Genomic DNA, 23,900 nt, shown 5'->3' on the forward strand with positions numbered 1-23,900 from the left:
GTTTTTTATTGTTGGTAGTTCAAGAATTTAAACATTGCTGAAAGGAGAATCCTTTTTAATTGCATATAATGTGATCAGAACGCATTCCATTGCACTCTCGACTTGTGCCCTGTTGATGGTGGACAGGAACTTGGAAGCAGGAGGTGGATTACTCATCATAGAATTCCTAACCTCTAACATACTCACGTAGCCACAATATTTATTTGACTGGTCCAGTTCAGTTTTGAGTCCATGGTAGCCCCTTTGGTGTGAAAGTGAGGGATTCAATGATGGTAATGCCATTGAATATCAAAGGCTGATGGTTAGATTCTCTTCTGTTGGAGATGGTCATTGCCTGGCACTTTATAATGTGAATACTACTTGCCATTTATCAGTTCAAGCTGGATTTTTCTGCATAAAGACATGGATTGCTTCAATGTCTGAGAAGTTGTAAATGGTGCTGAACTTTGTGCAATCATCAGTGAACATCCTACTGCTGATTTCAAGGTGAAGAAAATGTCATTGGTGAAACAGCTGAAGGTGGTTGCGCCAAGGACACCATCTTGAGGAACTCCTGCAGGAATGCCCTTGGACTGAGAAAATTGACCTTCAACAATCACAACCAATTTCATTCGTGCCATGTACGACTTCAAAGAGTAGAGATTTTCCTCCTGATACCAACATTGGCTCAACATTTACTCTGGCTCCTTGATGCCATTTTTGCTTGAATGCTGCTTGATATCAAGGCCAGTCATTCTCACCTCACTCTGGAGTTTGGCTCTTTTGTCCATGTTTGGAACAATGAGGTCAGGAAATGAGTACTTCCTGGCAGAACCAAATCGGAATGTTCAATGAGCAGGTTATGCATTTGCAGGTGACCCTTGATAGCACCGTTAGTAAACTTGTCTAATACTTTGCAGATTACATACGTACTTTATAGAGGCATGGTGGTACAGTGTTCAGCACTGCCTCACAGCATTATGCTGCCTCGTATGGAGTTTACACATTCTCCCCATGTCTGTGGGTTTTCTCTAGGTGTTGCTGTTTCCTCCCACAGTCCAAAGATATGCAAGTGAAGTAAATTGATCGTGTTAAAAGCTAGGTGTATAGCTAGGTATATTAGCCATGGTAAATGCAGGGTTATGGGGATAGTGTGGGGGGGCTGGATTTGGGCAGGCAGAATGGCCTCTTTCCATATTGTAGGAATTCTGTTATCAAGAGTAAACCGATAGGACGGTAATTTGCTGAGTTACATTAGTCCTGCCTTTTGTGCACCAGACATACCTGGACAATTGTCCACATGTTGATTAGATGCTAGTATTGTAGCTATACTGCAAGCTACAGTACAGGATCATGATTAATTTTCAGCTCTATTGCCAGAATGTTGACAGGGTCCATACTTTGCAACGTTCAATGCCTTCCAACATTTTTTGGCATCATGTGGACTGAATCAAGTTGTCTGAAAACAGTTAGATTGGCATGATATAATGGCATTGTGCAACTGTTAATGGCTTTCTTGAATGATACATTGGCAAATAATCTAACAAACTTAAAACAAAGATGGACAAGCTGTTGTCCAGTTTACATATATACACACACATATATGTCAGGGTTTGCCTTGAGATTATGCAACATGCTTGCATCGCAAATGATAGTCAGTCATTAGATGTTCCATAACATGCATGTGCTTCATTTGCTGGACATGCTTTCATGGCCTCAGAATCTTTGTTGTGTGTTAATTTGTGGTCAGATACTGGTAACAAAGGATTTCAAACTCCTCTTCTCATTTGAACAAAAGATGTAACTAGCTGCTACTTTGCAGTAAACACACAGGAGGTTATCTCCACTAACAGGATGATACCATCAAACCAAAAAGATGTTTTGCCTATCACACAAGTTGATAATGTGATATATAAGTTTCCATGCTGATGTAATGTCAGGTATATAGATTGCATGTCCAACCCACTGGCATAATGTATCAAACTACATATCCTGTTGCTCATTCACAGCTTAAGAAGTTCAATCTTACAAGCTTCAGAACAATATGTTGTCCAATAGTTGTCATTCTATTAGTGGACAGCATTTACACAATAATCAGGACAGCAGTAAGAATTACATCACAAAACAATTGTTGATTTTCAGCTTGGGCTCTCAGTCAAATCCATTTATGCATTCTAGAAACATTTATTAAAACACAGGAGCCAAAGGGAATTTCACAATATCACAGATGTTTTATGGTGCAGAAGGATGCCCTTTGGCTCATGCCCTATTGCCAATTTCCTGCTTTCTCATCATTCCTTGCACAAATATCAAATACTCTTTTGAATGTCTCAATTGAAACTGACTCCAGCACACATCAGGGCAACATGGTGGCTCAGTGGTTAGCACTGCTGCCTCTCAGTGCCAAGGACCCGGGTTTGATTCCAGCCTCGGGAGATAGTCTGTGTAGAGTTTGCACATTCTCTGTGTGGGTTTCCTCTGGGTGCTCTAGTTTCCTCCCACTTTCTAAAAGATGTGCAAGTCAGGTGAATTGGCCATGCTAAATTGCTCATAGTGTTAGGTGCATTAGTCAGGGGTAAATGTAAGAAAATGGGTCTTGGGCGGTTACTCTTTGGAGGGTTGGTGTGGACTTGTTGGGCTGAAGGACCTGTTTCCACACTGTTAGGAATCTAATCTATGTACTTCCAGAGAGTGCATTTTAAAGTCTAACTACTCACTGTGTGAACATCTTTTTTATCTCTCACCTTACATTTGCTTCTTCTTTTGCTTTACGTTTGTGCCTTCTGGATTTTAGTGCTTTGACATGAGGAACAATTTCTCCCTATCCACTCTTTCCAGTCCCCTTATGATATTGAAAACCTCCATCAAATCTCTCAGCTTTCTTCTCTCCAAGATAAACACTCCCAACCTCTTCAATACATCCGTATAACTGAAATTTCTCATCCTTGGAACCATTCTGCACTTTAGCCAATACACTTACATCCTTTCTTTACTATGGTACCCAAAACTGTACATAATATTCCAGCTGAGATCTAACAGGTGTCATGTACTTCCTTACACTTGTACTCTATTGCCATATTAATAAAGCCAACGATACTGTTTGTTTTACCAATTGCTCCCTCAACCTGTCCTTCCAACTTCATTGATTTATACTATAGCCACTCTGCTTCCCTTTACAATTATGGCCCCAATTTTATATTGTCTTTCACTGTTTATTCATCTACAGCTCTCTGCATTGTATCCCATTTGCCATCTTTCTGCCTATTCCACCAATCTGTCTATATCTTTTTGAAGTTCTATACAGTCATCCTGACATCCTCCAATTCTTCCAAATATAATTTAATCTGCAAGCTGTCCCTAGTACACCAAGATCTAGATCATTAATACATTTGAGGAAATGCATTAGTGCTAATATTGATCCCATAAATTTGCACATATCACGTACCTTTTTCATTGGGAATGGGCTCATGGAGACTGCCAATTTCAGCTGCATTCCTATGGCAACACACTGACCAATCAGATTCTATTTGGCTGGTCTGAGAACTAAGATTGACAGTTAAATGTTCCTGCTGCACCTCCACGCCAATGATGGTGTAACCAATCAGTACCCTTTTCTCATGCTATGTAAATTGGCTTTCCTTTTCCAAGTTTGGTTTCCTGTGTTTTAGTCCTGTAACGTTCAACTTTGTGTCTCCATTTAGCAATATTTAAGCTTTTTATCATTTTAACATTTTCACATTCTAATCCTGTGCAATTTAATTGCACTTTCCATAAAGATTGTAAAATTGTGTAAATAGAACTGTATTTCCCAAGGTCTGTGCTGGTAATAATTCATTCAGTTGTACCTTTTCATTTGGATGAAGCACAAGCTCATTATCAAAGTTTTTAGAAATGTTTGCTGAAGCTGAAGAACAATAAATTTGTTCAGCAACTGAGACTTTAAACCCAGTCTCAATGTCAACACTCCCATTTTCAGACACAACCCAGAACTCAATGTACTGAGTAAGTCTAAAAGCTCACCAATATCACCTTTCCTTCAATTGCTTATCTTGTGACTCTTCAATTTTCCAAACCAGTGTTAACAATGCTGAATTAGGAAGTGTTGTGTGCCATACAGTTATATATCATTGAGATTTACTGCACAGAGAAAGGCCCTTCAACCCATTGAGTCTGTTCCAGTTGAAAACAACCACCTAATTATTCAAATCCTATTTTCAAGCACTTGGCTCATGGCCTTGTATGCCTTGGCAACGGCAGTATATTTCTAAATACTTCGTAAATTTTCTGAGGCTTTCTGCCTCAACTGCCCTTAAAGGCAGTGAGTTCCGTATTTCCACCAGTCTCTGGGTGAAAAGACTTTTCTTCACATCCCCTCTAAACCTCCGGCCCCTTATCTTCAATCTATATTACCTGGTCATTGACAGGAGTTTCTTCCTGTCTATCCTGTCTGAGTCCCTCATAATTTTATATGTTTCAATCATGCCGCCCTCATTCTCCGCTGCTGTAAGGAAACCAATCCCAGACTCTCTAACCTCTCTTCATAACTGAAACTTTCCTGCCAAGACAACTTTCTGGTAAATCTTCTCTGCATCCTCCCCTGTAAAATCACAAACTTCCTATTATGTGGATTCCACACGCTGGTTATGGTCTAACCAATTTTTTGTACAGTTCTAGCACAACCTTTGTGCTCCTAACTCTATCCCATATACCTTCTTAACCATATTATCTATCTTTCCTACTACCTTTAAGGTCTGGTAGACATGCACATCAAGGTTCCTTTAATTCTGGTGGTCCCCAGGATCCTGCCATTCACCATGTATTCCCTTATCTTGTTTGTCTTGGTCAAATGTATCACCTCACGCATATCCAAATAAAATTCCATTTACCACTGATTAGCCCTTGTGAGCATCCTGAATCTATCCTCCTGTAATCTAAGGCTATCCTCCTCACTATTTACTACCCCACCAATCTTTGTATCATCCATGAACTCACTGATCCCCCAACCTACATTCAATCTAAATTGCTTTTATACATTCCACAAACAACAAGAGCTCCAACATTGGTCCTTGAGAAACCCCACAGGCTTCCAGTCACCAAAATACTCATCGACTATTACCCTTGGCTACCTGCCACTCAGTGGTAGACTAAATAGATTAAGTCTGACTAGGAGATGAAGGGAGAAAGAGAAAGATAAAACACAATAAATAAATTTAATTTGGATGCTACACCTACTAAGAGGAAATTGAATGAGATGCTGCATCACTGGCAAGGCCAGCCATCCCTTCTTGTCATTGAACTAATTGGCCATCGGAGCCACTTCAGAGGGCAAGAAAGAATCAACAGCATTGCAATAGGTCTGGAGTCATATCTGGCAGAGATTATCCTGCACATTCAAATATCACATCTACTGTGTCTGTTGTCTCAATGTGGTTTCCTCTACATTGGGGAGAAAGTGAGGTCTGCAGATGCTGGAGATCAGAGCTGGAAATGTGTTGCTGGAAAAGCGCAGCAGGTCAGGCAGTATCCAGGGAACAGGAGAATCGATGTTTCAGGCATAAGCCCTTCTTCAGGAATGAGGAAAGTTTGTCCAGCAGGCTAAGATAAAAGGTAGGGAGGAGGGACTTGGGGGAGGGGCGTCGGAAATGTGATAGGTGGAAAGAGGTCAAGGTGAGGGTGAAAGGTCAGACTGGGGTGGGGGCGGAGAAGTCGGGAAGAAGATTGCAGGTTAGGAAGGGGGTGCTGAATTCGATGGATTTGACTGAGACAGGGTGGGGGGAGGGGAAATGAGGAAACTGGTGAAATCCGAGTTCATCCCTTGTGGTTGGAGGGTTCCTAGGCGGAAGATGAGGCGTTCTTCCTCCAACCGTCGTTTTGTTGTGGTCTGACGATGGAGGAGTCCAAAGACCTGCATATCCTTGGTGGAGTGGGAGGGGGAATTGAAATGTTGAGCTACAGGGTGGTTGGGTTGGTTGGTCCGGGTGTCCCAGAGGTGTTTTCTGAAACGCTCCGCAAGGATATGCAGGTCTTTGGACTCCTCCATCGTCAGACCACAACAAAACGACGGTTGGAGGAAGAACGCCTCATCTTCCGCCTAGGAACCCTCCAACCACAATGGATGAACTCGGATTTCACCAGTTTCCTCATTTCCCCTCCCCCCACCCTGTCTCAGTCAAATCCATCGAATTCAGCACCGCCTTCCTAACCTGCAATCTTCTTCCCGACTTCTCCACCCCCACCCCAGTCTGACCTTTCACCCTCACCTTGACCTCTTTCCACCTATCACATTTCCGACGCCCCTCCCCCAAGTCCCTCCTCCCTACCTTTTATCTTAGCCTGCTGGACAAACTTTCCTCATTCCTGAAGAAGGGCTTATGCCTGAAACGTCGATTCTCCTGTTCCCTGGATGCTGCCTGACCTGCTGCGCTTTTCCAGCAACACATTTCCAGCTCTTTCCTCTACATTGGGCAGGCAAGATGCCAACTTGTGGAATGTTTCAGGGAACATCTCTGGGGCACATGCACCAAACAACCCCACTGCCCTGTGACTGACCACTTCAATTCCATTCCCACTCCCCCAAGGACATGCAAGTCCTGGGCCTCTTCTACAGCCAAATCCAAACCACCCTCATCTTCCACCTTGGGACGCTTCAATGACAGGACATCAACATTGATTTCACCACTTTCCTCATCTCCCCTACCCTCACCTCATCGCAGATCCAACCTGCCAACTCGACATTGCCCTCTTGACCTGTCCATCTTCCTTACCAACTCTCTGCTTCACCCTCCCCTTTGACCTATCACCATCACCTGCCACCTGCATCTACTTCAGCTACCTCACCTCCACCCCCACCCCCACATCAACCCTCCTATTTATCTCTCAGCCCCCTTCTCCACTCAGCCCCCTCCACCCCCAACATTCCTGATGAAGGGCTTCTGCCCAAAACGTTGATTTACCTGCTTCTCGAATGCTGCCTGATCTGCTGTGCTTTTTCAATGCCACGCTTTTCGACTCTGATTTCCAGCATCTGTAGTTCTCACTTTCTCCTGGAGTCACAGGTAGGCCAGATCAGGTAAGGAAGGTGGATTTCCTTCACTAGAGGACTTTGTAGCCATTAGACTAGTCTTTAATTTCAGATTTAATTGAATTCAAATTTCACCATTTACCATGGTGGGATGTAACCCCATGTCCCCAGATCCTGGGGTTCTGGGTTACTGACAGAGTAACATCATCACTAAGCAACTATCTCCTTAAAAGCCTTGATTTCCAAAAAAATCATAAGCACTTGGATGCCAGGTATTCTAACCTAAAACCTTACTTAGTCTCAGCATCCTATTCTCCAAGTTAATTGCCATTGTAAAATATGTTTATTTTGACTATTTAACTTGTGTCAATTATGAAAATTAATGTATATCTAAGAGCAAAAATGCTAGAATGAATATTGTGCGCAGGGCATTGTCAAGCATCCACAAACATTTTTCAGGAACCAATTGCATGGACTCCACATCCAAAAAATAAATTTATTAGATTATCGCACATAGCGCGTAGCCAGGTTAATTTTTTTCTTCTATTAAATATTCATATTATGATTTTTGTTGATAATCCGAGTTATTATGCTACATTTTGCAAAGTGAGTGTTACTTTTCTATTGACAAGACTTTGTTATTGTTTTTCTATCTTTTTCCATTACTCATTAAAATCTTGCACTTTGGGGTGAGAGAGCAAGACTTTTGCATTAAGGACTTCTGTGTACTGTAGTTTCTGTTAATAAGTGACATGATCGTTGGACTGTTCCTGTCCATCCCATCCCCTACCTTCAACCTCCCCTTTTCCACAGCTTTCACTTCTCAGAACATTATGTGGAAGAAGATTTTGATAAACATGCTTATTGAGAGCTTATACTTTAGTGGAGATTGGGTCAAATTATTAGTCACATTCCTGATATTAAGAACATATTGAGGAATCTCTGTTCTTCAGTGGAAATGTCACGATGAAAATTCAATCATTTTCCAAATTATATTCCGTTAATTTTTAATAGCAACATTTAGGATCAGATACATTTTTGTACTCTATTTTCCATCTCCATTCCTTAAATTGCTGATTCACTTAGGAGCACACTGTTCCAAAAGGTATTGGCAAAAATCCAATACTTAAGCAAGCAGACAATCTTAAAAGTGAGGCCCTAGGCAGTTGATACCGACAGGCTGTTCAAATCTAGAAAGTATTACAGCTGAGTGAGACTCTTGTCTTACAGCCCTCTACTTTATAACATAATTCATATTAGAAAGATTGCATGTAATCTTTAATTTATTGCTCTTGATTATCGCCTAAACCTCTTTAATTGATATTTCAGATATCATATAAAAAGGTGATTTCTGTAACACTCCTAAAATATTTGCATTATTGAATTATAAATGGTGAGCTAATGATTTTTAAATGTACAAAACCAGGAGTTGAAATCTCCATGTTAGGGAATTTTATCCAAAATACAGGAGTCTGAGGAGTACAGGATTATTATTTCAGTCATGGTAATTTAATTAGGAGAAAACATTTTAATGGTCAGTAACTAGATGGCATAAAATTAGGCTCATCAGCAAAGACTAAGGGGAGAGGTTGGGAGTTTTTTTCTCTTTTAATTCAGCATTATTAACACATGGGGGAATGCACCATCAGAAAGTGTTAGAAATAGAACACAAAATGGCTTTTAAATGAAATTATGGATAAAGGAAAAATTAAAAGATTAGGATAAAGTTTCAGGGGGATGTGATTAAGTGAGAGGAAGCAGCACAGATGTGAGGGACCAAATGACCTCCTGCTCTGCAAAATAATTCTATAGTATGTTTCCTATTTAGATTAAAAGTGCAACCTCCATATTTAGTACATCCATGCTGACATCAGCTCAGAACGAACCAATGATCTGATCTGGTCTATATGGCTCATTAACTCACCATAAAATGATTAAGTATTAAACATCAGGACATCTTGATCAGAGCCATCTGATTGCCAAATTATTCAAGTGTCTGCTCTGCCTTTACACAGCCCAGAAACAGGAGACAAACAGAGGTGTTGGGCCATTGTACTGATATCTGACTTTGCCTATTAATATCACTTCACTAAAAAAGATATTTCAGAATCAATATAGTTTAAAGGGGGGGGGGGGGGGGGAGAAGCGGGCAACAAATTCTCACTGCATCTTTATATTATAACCTTAGATTCCTTTATTGATTCACTGATTTTGTAATTTCTTTTACTTTTTAATGGCTGTGGAACCCAAAAGGAGAGAAAACTTTCCTGGTTAGAAGAGTGGGCAATGACAAATCGTATGGGTGATATTTTTGGAGAAATGTTTTTGTACATGATATACCAGCTGGCTTGCCCTAGTCATGTAATCTCCATCTCTAATGTAATTTGCTTTCAGGTTAGTTTTTAAAGCTATTAAGCATATATCTTGAAATATGGACAGCAGAAGTGGCCAGATTAAATTGCTGGAGAAAGAATGTATTGCAGCCAAAACCATGTAGAAGGGAAGGGAACACAGACAGGCCGTATATGGAAATCTTTAAAGACATACTCTGAATTGTGCATTAATGTTACCTATGAATTTTGTACATATTCGAGTAATAGTTGAGTTTTTTTGACTACTTTTTAAGGTTAAATTTATGGAGTCAACTGTTACATGGATACTAATTTTGAGGGGCTGAAATTCATGCCCGTCAAAATTCATACCATAGCATTAGCAGAAGCCCAATTGATCTCCGAATGAATAAAGAAAATAAAATGATTTATAGTAATTCTGAAAACCTGGAGTGGAGCCAGCAGACTGGAAGACCATGAGCAGAGTGGACTAACTGGCAGACTGGAAAGCTGGGGCAGGATGTGACGGCCAGCAGACGGATTCAGATAAGTTGATCTGCTACCTGTGAAGAACTAGGGTCAACTTTTACACAAAATATTTGGAAAATTGCAGATTATTTGGCCAAAATTAGGGAGTCGACTTTTACATGAGATTGACTATTACTCTAGTACATACAATAGATGTGTTCAACATTAGAAGTCAGGAAAAGGGGACCTATAGATTAGTATATGATGACACTGATGTATCCAACAGAATCCTGAAAGTCTGGACAACAGACAGATGATCTCATTGGAATTAAGATTGCTTTTGTCTTGGGAGATACTGCAGTGAGAGCACATCTGCTAAGAAGGGAGGGGCCACTGTGTACCTGGATGAGTACTGGCATTCCAAAACTGTCCTGCTGATTGGCAGACAGAAACTGAACATGGCAGTGGGAACATTAGAAAGTGTGAGACCACACTCTGGTGAGCAGCACATTGTGGCAGGTCTGCAGCTGGCCAAGGAAGAAATGCCCCCAGGCCACTGGCACTCGGAGGACTGCCAGAAACCAGGTCCCTGCTCAGTCCTGGACAGGAGAGGACTCTGTGGCACTGGAAGTCAGAGATTTCATCCATTTGCAGAGTGAGGAACCAGAGCAGCAACATTTATGAGAGACATGATGCCCTCATTCCTCAGCAATGCAGTGAGTCATGTGATCATCTGGCTCACTCCATGGATCATGTCGCGGGCTGCAGTTTTGTTATTTGCCACTTGGAGGTCATTCAGAGCAAGTGGCAAGTCAATTCTGCCAGGTACATACTCCGATTACATGTCAAGTTTTCTCAAAGTATAGGCTTGTTTGGTAGATAGAAAGCTGAATACTAATGAGACGGATTGGGCTGTCAACAATCAATAATTCCCTTAATTGGCAACTCAATGCTGCACAAAGCGAAGGCCACCATGTCATTTGTGAAAAGCAGAAAAGATGGCATGAGTTGCTTCTGACCCGGAATGAGACTGGCTGGACTTCTCGTCTGATTGTGCCACACATTTTGCCATTGCCCATGTCACTCAACTGCTGTAAGATTCTGCGCAATAAATCTAAAAGGCATGCATCTTGCTCTGAGCAAGCACTGACACACCTTGGGGAAAGAACATCCCTGGAATGAGCAGACACAAGACAATGGTGACAGGAATAACATGCAGGCATGTAATTAAATACCCTAAATGCTTCAGAGGTATATATGAAAGGCACGTTTTAACAATGACAATTGAAATTGAGAACCGGTTTCAAGTCACACCTGCTCTGGAGTGTATAAGAACATCTCTTATAGGTTGATTATAAAATTAGATTGAAAGTGGGACAGAATACAATTGTTACAGTTCATGAACAATAATGTTTATTTACATTGGGTAACTTGTATTTGCAAATGATAGTCCATGCAAGCTTCATTTGTTTTTTTTGTGGAAAAGCATACGTTTGGAGGAATGATTTACATTTTCATATACAGATATCCATTGTATATTAGTTCATATGTTGTAGGGCAATGACCATTATCTCTGCTGTAACTTACTTTTACTTTAATGTGTGCCAGTCATTAAACACATTACTTGAAACAAAGTGTAACATGCACAAGTGCAAGAGAAGTTGAGTTTGAGGCCTGGAATGTGAGAAAGCAGAGACTCACGGTGTAAGGGTTTGTAATTTATATTGCCCTGGCTAGCAGTAATTGCAGTGGAAGTTTAATGGCTGTTGTGGAGAGGCATTGTCTGCTTTAGGAAAAAGTGATACATTTGAAGAAATAAATGTGCTGAATAATCTTTACACTTCTGGTGTCACTGTGCCATTCAGGTTTGATGGGCACACAGTCGAAACAACATCAAAAATCACAGGGGAAAAGACACCAACAGAAACTATGGTAGCTGAAGTTAGAATAGAAAGGGATTTTCATGTCAGCATGGGAGGGAGCTCTCTGTTTTTTTTCTCTATGCATGTGTTACCACAGTTTGTTTTAAATGTATGTTCTGCAGTCTTGTTATTGGGAATATTTATCTACATTATTAAAGATATTACCCCACATTATCGTCTGTGATTATGCCAGCCAAGCCCAGCTTGCTGACTTGGTGTTGACCTTTACAAATGTATTGGGATTAACTAAACTGGGCTGTCAAAGGTGCTGTCATCTTTAACACACAGCTCACGATGGAAGGAAGGTAGAAAGTGTTTTTTTTCTGCAAGAGTTCCATGTCTATAACTGCATAAAAGGGAAAAAGGCACATCTCAATGCCTCCTTTGAAGAATTTTTCAATATAAAAGTACATAAATGGTGCACCAATTTTTTTTTGCCCTTTATTGTTTAATATTCATTAAACATTTCCTAGCAGCACTAGATGACAATTATATTCTACTATCCCAAATGGTCAGCTTTGCTCCAACCAGTAGTGACACCAAACACTTACAGCTACTATTTCATTGTAAGTGCTGCAGAAGTGACAACTGAAATACAACAAAAGCAAAAATGAACAGAATCCAGCCTTACATACTAATATGTTTCTGTCTTCCCTCACTACCATTAACATGAAATTAGTGGAAGGCATATGAAAATCCCATCATTACATTTGTACATTTGTACTTTTAATTGATTATCATTTAACAGTGATCCACCACAGTATCAGGAGAATCATCTACAGCTTACCCTCAGGCCAGGGTCTACGTTCATACCCCTTGCCAGCCTAAACCTTATTTCTCCCTGACTGCTCTTTCAATTCTATTTACAACTCCATGCACTTTATTTCAGAGTCTATCCTTCAAAACGTGCAAAAAAAAAGTTCAGTCAATCTAATCAATGAAGGAAAATTTGTACAGTATTAAGATATGTAGAGATATAGTGAGGTAATTTTGGACAAAGATGGAGAAAGGATTATGAACAAAGAAGTGAAAACAATGAAAGAAAACAAATGAGAGCTATTGAGAGAAAGCGTGAAAGATACATAGAAAGAAGCAAAGGCAAATAAAAAAAGGTAGAAATTGGTAAACGGATAAATAGTTATATAGGGATGGCAGATTTGTTTGGTTTGTGAACAGCTGTACTGAAGACCAACTTAACGGTTTGAATTTGTTTAACAATTACATCTGTATTTTTATTGCGAAGACGACACAGTAAATTGCATGGTTAGGTCACTACACTTTCAATATGTTATGAATAAATGCTCACTGAATGCCCTTCAAATACATAGAATAAAACTGCTTATAAATTGACATTGTGATTCACCTGCATCAAAAGACAGCACATAATTTGATTGAAAATTGAAGACTTCTGCAGAAGTCCTGTAATTCACTAGTCACCAGATTGAAACACATCAGTACATATTCACATAGTATGTGGAGGTCTTCAGTGAATTCTAGACATCAAAGTCCACCTTTGTTTGTGTATATGTACTATATATATGGAAACTAATGTTGTAATTTCTGGAGCCTACAATGCTGCCCCATGACTCTTGAAGTACTTTAGCTGGTGAGTCATTTCCTGAGAGAGTTGCTTTACTACTGTATGCTTCCAGAATGTTTCAGTTTATTTCTGATCAGACTTTATTTATATCTCTCAGTAGATTCAATCAAGAAAATGTGCTGATGCATCTTCCTCAGTCAAGTAAGGAACTATGCAATTTAAATATGTATCTATATACACAAGTACAGGTTAAAGGATAAAATTGTCCAAATAGAATTTAATGACGCATTCTAGCAATGAAGTCCTACAGCCAATTCTTTTTTAAAAATCTCAAGGGCAAAACATGGATGTGTGCAGCGTCATTGCACTGTCCATTTTGTACGTCAGATTCCTTTATCTCGTAATCTGTTTACAATTGACAAGGACAAAGCTCAAAGATGCCGGCTGGAACAAACGTGGGAAACAGCTGCAGAAAAGCCAAGAGCATTAGGATCTCTGCCTGCTGATCAAACATATTCCCGTTGGTCCACATTGGATTTCTATTGTGTATGCACTATAAAGGTGATAGTTTCAAATTTGTAGTGTGTCGGATCCCAAGTAACCATTCAGGTGAAATCCTCAATAATGATAGATTAAATACAAATCTTTAGCATTGCCTGTCTTTGTCAGTGTGCTTCCTTTTTATCAGTGTCATCAGGTCACCAGTAACTGGCGGTAAAAGACAGCTGAGGGTCTCCAGCATTACAATTAAGCGGATCTGTTGAGTTATTAAAGTAACATTGAGCTAGCAGAGGTTTGGTAACAATTTCAGCAAATCACAGAAAATTAGCTTACTTATTTCATGAATTTTACAAAGGTACATTTCAAACAAACCTGTCCTTCCCAAAAATTTTGAAATTAATATCATATTGCTTTTTGCTTTCTCTGTGCTTTTGCACAAATAATTTGGGAAAATCAGCAGCCATTAATTTAACCATAACAGCACACAAGAAAACATATTGTTCAACTTGTCATTAAAGGTTCACACTTAACTCATATGATTTCTATCATTTATCTATTACCTGGTGATGACTCATTAAGAATAACCAGTGAAGCTGGGGTAGGTCTTCGCTTTCTGATCTGCGGAAATGCAATCAAAACAGAACTAATTGTTTTTACCACAAGCACTCAACTTTTAAAATCAAACTCAAAATTTTTAAACTATCTTTTTAATTTTTAATAGTGAGAAAAGGACAAAGAACTAAAATAAGACTTGCTTCAGCATTCATAAAACCCGTTTGAAATTAATGTCTTCGTTTTCCAAATATTTTGTGAAAGGTTCTTCTTTACCTGTTCAGCTGCCTCGGGGTCTAATTGACTTTGAAATAAAGGCACTGCAAACTGAATCTTCTTTGGACTGTTTGGCTCCATACTGTAGCACAGGAGACTCTAACAATCCTGAAAGCAGAAATAAGCTCCTGTTGTTATCCACCGTCACTCCTTAAAGACACAGGGATTGTTGCAGCCTCTCCCAAAGTCTCCCAGTTAGTGAATGAAGGTCCTCTGAGCTGCGTCTACTGTACTGAGCAACTCCCTCATTAGACATCCAGGAGCATGTTTGCCTTTGCTCTTGCAATCCTACAGTGCCCTCAATACAAACCATCAAAAACAATGAGCTAATTGTACACCAGCCCAACGCCACAATAGCCAGGCATTTATCCACCGACTAATTTAAAATGCAATGCTGGACTTGAATGGCTTTGTGTCCTGGGATTTGAATACACCAGTCCATCTACTATATATTATTAGTAGTCTACTCAAATGTGCAATATAAGCTCCCTTTGGACCCTGCTGATGTACTGTTAATTATTGATAAGCACAACTCAGGAAGCTTTTTTCTTTTCTTACATTTGATGGAGTGGATTTCAATGCATGTTCACCTAACTGCTTAGTGGAGGAATCATAAGTTAAATTCTGCACAATATATTTTGGACTTGAACTGAAGTACAAGAATTAAATAACTTCTGTTCCTCAAAATTTAGACACAAACATGAATCTTTCTTAGTTTGAGCTTGGCTCAGATTCAATGTCAGACTGCTCACTCATCCCAATTCTTTGTTACAGGTGCATGCACTCTATCAAGCTTTCACTTCTGAGAACACAGTTCTCTTATTCAAATAGCATGCCCCCACAACCACAGGTGGAAACTTGCAAATCTTATCCAAGTGTGGCTGGTAGCAAGTTTAACTACGAATAAAGATTTTGTTTTGATTATAAAGTGAACAATTAGGCTCACTTTGGCAAATTGATTTCAACACATTTCAGCAAAAGCTTTAGCCTTAGCAGGACCTGAATTAAATAATGCAAATTGCTAAATTCATAATAACAACTTGCATTCATAGAACATCTTTAACATGATTATACATCCCAGGAAGCTTCACAGAATCATTATCATTAACCCATTAATCTAGAGACCCAACTAATATTCTGGGAATGCAGGTTCAAATCCCACCATGCCAGATGGTGGAGTTTAAATTCAATTTTTAAAAAAAATCTGGAATTAGGTCTAATGATGACTATGAAACCATGTGAATTGTCAGGAGAAACCAATCTGGTTTACTAGTGTCCTTTAGGGAAGGGAAACTGCTGTCATTAGCTGATGTACATGTGATTCCAGCCCCATGGCAATGTGGTTAACGCTCAACTGCCTTCTGGGTATTTAGAGATGGCTGATAAATGCTGGCCTAACCAGTGACACCTGTATCCTGTGAATAATTACAAAAAAAAGTGTGACACTCAGCTACAATGAGAATACTTAAGTTAGATGACTAAAAGCTCATCAAAGAAGGAAGTTTAAAAGAATCAAAAAACGGGTAAAGCAGGATAGCCACATCTATGTGATACAGGGAAGGAATTTCAGGGTCTAAGGTCTAAAGGCATGGTCAACAATGGTGGAACAATTTGATTAGGAATACACAAGAGACCTGAATTAAGGAAGCACAGATATTTCGGAAGCTGGTACATTTGGTGGGGATCACCAGGATAGGGAAAGGAGAGGCCAAGATGAAATTTGAAAACAAGGTTAAGAATTTTAAAATCAAGATTTGCTTGAGTGGGAAATAATACTGGTCAGTCAGCAAAGGGCAATAAGGGAACAATACTTGCTTCAACTTAAGGCATATGTAGTAGGTGTTTGGATAACTTTGTTTATGGAGGGTAGAATGTGGGATCAGCCAGGAGTTGGTTGAGATGAGGAGAAAATGAGGACTGCAGATGCTGGAGATTAGAGTCAAGAGTGTGGTGCTGGAAAAGTACAGCAGGGTCTGAGGAGGAGGAGAATCTGTGTTTTGTGCATAAGCCCTTCATCAGGAATGAGACATGTGGGCCAGGGTACTGAGAGATAAATGTGAAAATAATTGAGATGTTTGTTGAGATGATCAAATCAAGAGGGAACAAAAGCGCAAATGAGGATGTCAGCAGCCAGTGAGCTGAGACCGGATCAAAGTCAAGTGATACTATGGAAGAGGAAACACATATAAGACGCTACAAATGAGATTAACAGATCATCCTAGGATTAAATATGATACTTGCATTGTGAACAGACCAATTGTTTGAACAAAACAGATTTGTAGCTGTTACAATCACCTGTAAAATAACCCCACATTTGAAAGTCATCAGCCACATTAGAATAAGGTTTGGATTTTTAAGTATATGGTGTGTGAACACTACTGCTGCATGCTCAAAATGAAGGTCTGATGAAGTGCATACACCTGCACTAAAGTACAGGAATGACTGAGCAGTATGACATTGAATCCAAGCCAAAATCGAACCATAAAAATCATAGATCCTTTCTTCCAATGCAATCATAAAGTAGAAAGCTGGCTTAAGCCCAAATTAAAAAAAAAAGTACCTGCTGTTGTGGTCATACCTAGTATAGGCACAGCTTTCTGTTCATTGGATGGAGATCAACATGACCTTCAAAGCAGTATTTCACTCACCCACCATTGCAGCTGAAGGAAGCTTTTAGGGAGGAGAGCATGTGAAAAACTGTGAAGTGAATGTTACCCAGGTGTGACTGAGCACAACTAACTAAACTGCCTTTTAGCCTGTGTGAAACGTTAATATTGACAGGTGGAGCTGTTGGAAGTGATTCATGCAAATGACAAAAATATTGGTCAATTTAGTCAATTTGAATAAATCTAGAGATATTAGCAATTCTGAGCAAGTCTGTATAATTGAAATCTGCATGTTGTCTCATTTCCTTCTGATTTTCGCATCTGTCCTTTTCAAGGTCCTCGTCAAATCCTAAACAGTGAATGTTAATACTACCGTGGTACACTTCTTAGCAGTTATCCACATTAGTGGCTATCTGCAGCATGTTCCCTAACTTTGCCATTATGAGGTGCCAGCCCTTAACCTGGGAAGCAAGTGGTGCAGCTGGATCAGGAGCTGAAACATAAAGAAAAAGAAAGGCAGGATAAGTATCAATGCCAGGGACTTCATCAAAGAGTTCTTCATGTGAACCAACCCTGTCTATTCCAACATGCCAGCAGTTCCAAAGTCCTTATTACTATCTTTACGACCACTACTCATGAGTCACACAGTGAGTGGTGCATATTTGGAATGAGCTGCCAGAGGAAGTGGTAAAGGTGAGCACGATTACAACATTTAAAAGACATTTGGACAGGAATATGGATCGGAAAGGTTTAGAGGGATATGGGCCCCCAAACACAAACAAATGGGAATAGTTCAGTTTAGGGAACCTGGTCAACATAGACAGGTTGGGCCAAAGGGCCTGTTTCCATGCTGCATGACTCTATGACTCTTCAATTAGTCCAACTAAAGTCCCTCTCTTTACCCCACCCCAAATCCAGAACAAAATGAATTCATTAATCAACCAAATTCCTTCTGTAGCAAACAATTCAGAAAAGTAGTTACAATTGAGCCTGCCCTGCATTCTCAGTCACCTATCTCAGTTTTCCTGCCTCGTGTTTCCCCATTGACTGCAACTTGGGAGCTGAAAGGCTGCTGAGTAGCCACTGAGAACATTTAAGGTGACTGTGGTCAGTGACTTCAAGCAGCTCTAGTGCTTGAAGAATCAGGTGCAGACCGCACAGCATCATGCCATGGAGTGGAATAATATAACTCAGCTGGCTAAGAAAACTGAAGCCATGGCTGAGTAGATATCAGGGAGAAAGCATGTTAACATGCTGATAGACAACAGCAGATGCCTCATCCCTGAAGCTAAGACCACTCAACTGAGGATATGCATCAACAATGCCATGGTGCTATACAAATACTTAGGGTAGGAGTGACATGACATGTACCCTTGAGATGGTTATCAACACTGGGTCCCAAAAGCAAGAGGTGGCAGCTATTGGAGCAATCAGGAAACTCCCTGATAATGGGTAGTTCTGTTATGTGAAGAAGCTAATCGCTGAGTCTCCATTTTCAGTAAAAGAAAACCTTGATACAAGTTGAAACTGGATGTCTACACGCTCTGCAATATTGTGGACAAGTTCGTGAGAAGAATACAACTTTCCAATATATGCATGTCAGTCTTTTTTGCTAGCCTGAGTTCCAAAAGCAGTATCAGAGTCCCGGCCAGCAGAGAATGCATGCCCTCTCATCCTTTGCAAACTGATATCTCTGACACCCCATCCCCTTCACATAGCTCCTGCACACTTGTGCCAAGTGATTCACTGTGTGAATATGTAAACTCTGGTCTAGCCTCGACAGTATGTGCAGAGCCAATATCAGAGCTGCTGGTGGTTGTGAGGATCAGATTGAGTGCTGAAGCATCATAAGAAAGGTTGGTTCTTCTTTCGAAAGCAGCAGATATCTGTCTATCTATCTATCTATCTATATAAATATATATTTATATATCCCCCACATGCTCAGCGCTGAGAATTGAAGAAAGGGACTTTCTTAAATTTTGATGTAAAGGAAGAGCAGTAAAAGTGACCAGTGAAAGCAAATGCAGTGTTTCTTGCAGAATGAGGAATAATATGAGATAGGAGTAAAAAGATGAAAAAGAGATAAAGTATGAAGAAATCTTATGTGACAGTTTCCCAATGCCACCAGGAGCTACACCAAGGCACAGCCCTCAGGAAATAGTGAGGACTGCAGATGCGGGAGAGTCAGAGTTGAAAAGTGTAGTGCTGGAAAATCACAGCTGGTCCCCACCCCATCTGCATTCCATAGAGACCATTCCCACTCCGACACCCTCTTTAGGTCCACATTACCCACCAACTCACCCTCTACACCCGGTACCTTCCCCTTGCTATCGTACAAGGTGTAAACCTGCGCCCACACCTCTCGCCCCGTCTTTGTCCATGGCCCCACAGGATCATTTCACATCTAACAGAGGTTTTCCTGCACATCCTCCCACCTCATTTACTGCATCCATTGCTCTTGATGTGGTCCCCTCTACACTGGGGAGACAACACACTAACTTGCTGAGCAATTCTGGGACACACACACCAACCAATCCCATTGCCCTATGGCCAACACTTCAATTACCCTTCCCACTCCCCAGGGACATGCAAGTCTTGGGCATCCTCCACTGCCAAATCAAATCCACTTTCTGAATGGAGGAAGAACACCTCATCTTCTGCCTTGGGACCCTTCAAACACACAGCATCAACATTGACTTCACTAGTTTCCAAAACTACCCATCCTCCAGCTCATCCCAGATCCAAACCTCTAACTCATCACCGCCGTCTTGACCTGTCCTACCTGTTCATCTTCCTTCTCACCTATCCACTCCACCCTCCCCACTGAACTATCATAATTACCTCCAACCTACATCCACCTAACACCATCTCACCTACCTTTCCCCCAGCCCCATCCCCCATTTATCTCTCAGCGCCCTTCCACCTCCACATTTCTGATGAAGGGCTCATTCCCAAAATGTCAACTCTTCTGCTCTTTGGATGCTGCCTGACCTGCAGTGCTTTTCAAATGCCACCCTTTTAGACAATGACATTGCTCCTGTCCATGATGACAGTTACTCTGAGGTTATGCAGTTGGGCTTCTCTTCATTCACTGGTGGTCTGCTGTCTGGATCCGTGCATGAACTTCTCCAGCAAGAAAGAACAAAAGAACAAAATATGTTCTTTCATGTGAAGAATTTAGAGAATGTGCTTCTCATGGTGAAACAGAGTCATAGAGTCATTGATTCCTACAGCACAGAGACAGGCCCTTTGGCCCAAACCGGTCCATGCCGATCAAAATGTCCATCCATGCTAACACCATTTCCCTGCACTTGGCCATATCCTTCTAATCATTTCCTCTCCATGTATTTGTTCAAATGCCTTTTAAATGTTGTACCCGCGTCAATCACTTCTGCTAGCAGCTCATTCCATATGCGTACTACCTCTGTGTAAAAACGTCCCTCAGGTTCCTTTTTATTCTTTCCCCTCTAACCTTAAACTGATGTCCTCTATTCCTCAATTCCCCAATCCTGGGAAAAGACTGAGTATTTTCATCTTATCTATGCTTGTCATGATCTTATACACTTCTATAAGATCCCCCTCAGTCTCCTATGCTCTAAACAAAAAAGTCCTAGTTTGTCCACCCTCTCCTATAACTCAGTCCCTTGAGTCCTGGCAACATCCTTGTAAATTTCTTCTGCACTTTTTCCAGTTAATAACATCCTTCCTATAGCAAGATGACCAAAACTGAACACAATACTCCAAGCATGGCCTCACCAACATCCTGTACAACTGCAACGTAACTTTCCAACTTCTATACTCAGCGCCCTGACTGAAGGCCAGTGTGCCAAAAGCATTCTTCACTGCCCTGTCTTCCTGTGACTCCACTTTCAGAGAACCGTGCACCTGATCTCCAAGGTCCCTCTGTTCCACTACACTCCTTAAGGCCTTCCATTCACCATGAAACCTCTATTTTGATTTGACTGTCTAAAATGCAACTCCCACTTATCCATATAACACTCCATTTGCCATTTCTCAGCCCACTTCTCCAGCTGATCAAGATCCTGCTGCAATTTCTGATCAGCTTCCTCAATGTCCATGATACCGCCTATTTTAGTTTCATCTGTAAACTTGCTAATCATGCCTTATACATTCTCATTCAAATCATTAATATAGATATCAAACAGCAATTGGCCCAGCACCGACCCCTGAGATACGCCACTAGTCACAGGCCTCCACTCCAACAAGCATCCTTCCACTATTACACTCTGCTCCCTACCATCAAGACAATTGTCTATCCAATTTGCCAGGTCTCCCTGGATTCCATGTGATCTAACCTTCCAGAGCAGCCTACCATGTGGAACATTATCAAAGGATATACTGAAGTCCATATACACTATGTCTACTGCCCTGCCCTCATCAACTTTCCTGGTCACTTCATCAAAGAACTCTAACAAATTTGTGAGACATGATCTCTTACATGATAGCCATGTTGACTATTTCTAATCAAACCATGTCTTTCCTTGTGCATGTATATCTTATCCCTCAGAATCTTCTCAAGTAATTTACCTATCATAAATGTGAGGCTTAAAGGTCTATAGTTCCCAGGCTTTTCTTTGCAGCTCTACTTGAATAAGGGTACAACATTCATTACCCTCCTGTCTTCCAAGACCTCACCTGTGGCTAACAATGATACAAGTATATCAGCCAGGGCCCCTGCAATTTCTTCTCTAGCCTCTTGCAGGATTCTTGTATATATCTAGTCAGGACCAGGAGATTTATCCACTTTCATATATCCATTAAGTTCAAAACATCCTCTACTGTGTTATGGACTGTCCCCAAGATATCACCACTAACTTCCCCAAGTTGCCAAATCTTCATGTCTTTCTCCTTTAATGTACATAAAGAATCTCTTTGGATTAACTCTAATCTTCTCAGCTCAGTGTGTATAACATTTTTGGTCTCATCGTGCTACTAAACTATATTTACTGAATCTACAGAGATAAGCAAATCAGTACCTTTACATAAGACACATTATACTGGAGAGAAGTGGATGTTGCAAAGATGAGGAATATCAATATGAGAAGAAGAAGGTGCAGGGCAGTCATTGTGGAGAAGCAAAGGTAGTTGCTGGAGGGAAGTATTGTGACTATTAAGGCTGGAAGCGATGGAACAATTAGTTGAGCATCAGAAAACTGAATTCTTAACATGATAACTTGAGTCATTGAATATCTTTTGGCATTGAAGTCACAAGTTAGGACCCAAATTCCAGGTGGTGACTTAAGCCATGACATTTTCCTACTTGTGGCAGAACTTTTACCTGAAGGGCTTTTTGTCTCCAAAAGGACCAGGACTTCGCTCAGTCTAAATTGTGAACCAGCATTTCCAAAACATTGAAGAATCTGGAATATAACCTACACATCAAGCAGCCATTTCCATCCTTAGAAATATTTCTGTGGTGTTTGCAGCTTGAGTGCACTTTCCTTTAAGAAATCCTAGCTCTGTTTGAACAACATCAAATATACCCTATTTGAAGTCCCAAACAGCATGTAGTCAGTTATTAAGGATGGGTGGCATTGGTTACAAGCCTGACTCATAATGAACATATAGGACAAATATTATATGCTGCTTGGTGTTGCAAACATGTGATTCATACTTCATGTGTTTTAGAGGTATAACTTTTAGTTTTAGGTTTGTTCCTTTTTAGGGATGTAAAGTGTTAAATGTAACCTGAATAAGAACCTATTAAACCAACATTAAAGTGAAAGCAAATCAAATAAACTTGAGTTAATTTCAATTAAAAAGTAACTTGTGTTTACCTTACATGGTCACGGTAGAACATGAATAGATGCTAAACAATGTATGAGACATTTCTGCACCTTAGTGCAACCAGGGATTCTGGAGAGAAGATAATCATATCCATTAGAGATATAAATAATTCATATGGGTCACAAAATAAATGTTCTTGCTTTGGGATGTTAAAATAGTTCATTTTCATTTCTGTTTGGAAAATCCCAAAGCGTGCTATGTTGCCATAGAAATTGGCTGTGGGGTGTAAATTATTCTTTTGTTTAATTTATCTGAGTGTTTTTTCACAGGAGGCATTTGTAAATTTAGTCTCTAGGTTACAATTTATTTAAGGTTCGTAAGGGAAAAGGCACGGGAAGAATGACCTAGTTTGAAACTAAAGGAAGAAATCTGTAGTGACCCTCACAGTGAAATTTAAGCAATTCGCTTGGATAATAGGGGAGGAAATGACTTAGTGGCATTATCACTAGACTATTAATCCAGAAACTCAAATTATGCTCTGGACAGCTGCATTCAAATCTTGCCAAGGATATGGTGGAATTTGAGTTCAATAAAGAACCTGGAATTAAGGGCTTAACAATGACCATTGTTAGATTGTTTGAAAAAAACATTTGGTTCACTAATGTCCTTTAGGGATGTAAACTGCCATCCTTACCTGGTCTAGCCAAAGTGTGACTCCAGACCCATTGCAACACGGTTGATTCTTAATTGCCATACAATGTGAAGAGTTTCAGATTCACTCAACAGGCTGTTCTTTTGGCCAACCTAATTACTGTCCAAAAACCCTTACTAGAAATTCATGTGAATACACGGAAACTGAGTCTAGGCAAGATTAGGTTCAGCAGTGTTGGAATCTTTAGATGAATAATCTGCTATCACAATGAATGCTCATTTGGAGTCAGAACTACATGGTGATTA

General features: G+C 40.3%; 1 protein-coding gene across 1 annotated transcript in view; it reads right to left on the minus strand.

Annotated features, from left to right (window-relative positions):
- Window positions 1-15,036, minus strand: part of ppp1r1c (protein phosphatase 1, regulatory (inhibitor) subunit 1C) — a 127,651-nt gene extending 112,615 nt beyond the window's left edge. Inside the window, exons 1-2 of the mRNA XM_043693463.2 lie at window positions 14,590-15,036; window positions 14,322-14,379 (exon numbers count right to left, since the gene is read on the minus strand). Of these exons, the coding sequence (XP_043549398.1) occupies window positions 14,322-14,379; window positions 14,590-14,670 (139 nt within the window). The 5' untranslated portion in view covers window positions 14,671-15,036. The remainder of the gene's footprint in view (window positions 1-14,321; window positions 14,380-14,589) is intronic.
- Window positions 15,037-23,900: the final 8,864 nt, after the last annotated feature.

The sequence above is a fragment of the Chiloscyllium plagiosum genome, unplaced genomic scaffold (assembly GCF_037043375.1).
Source record: "Chiloscyllium plagiosum isolate Xiang-an unplaced genomic scaffold, Cpla_swu_hap1 HiC_scaffold_7, whole genome shotgun sequence".
In the NCBI taxonomy this organism is placed as follows: domain Eukaryota; kingdom Metazoa; phylum Chordata; class Chondrichthyes; order Orectolobiformes; family Hemiscylliidae; genus Chiloscyllium; species Chiloscyllium plagiosum.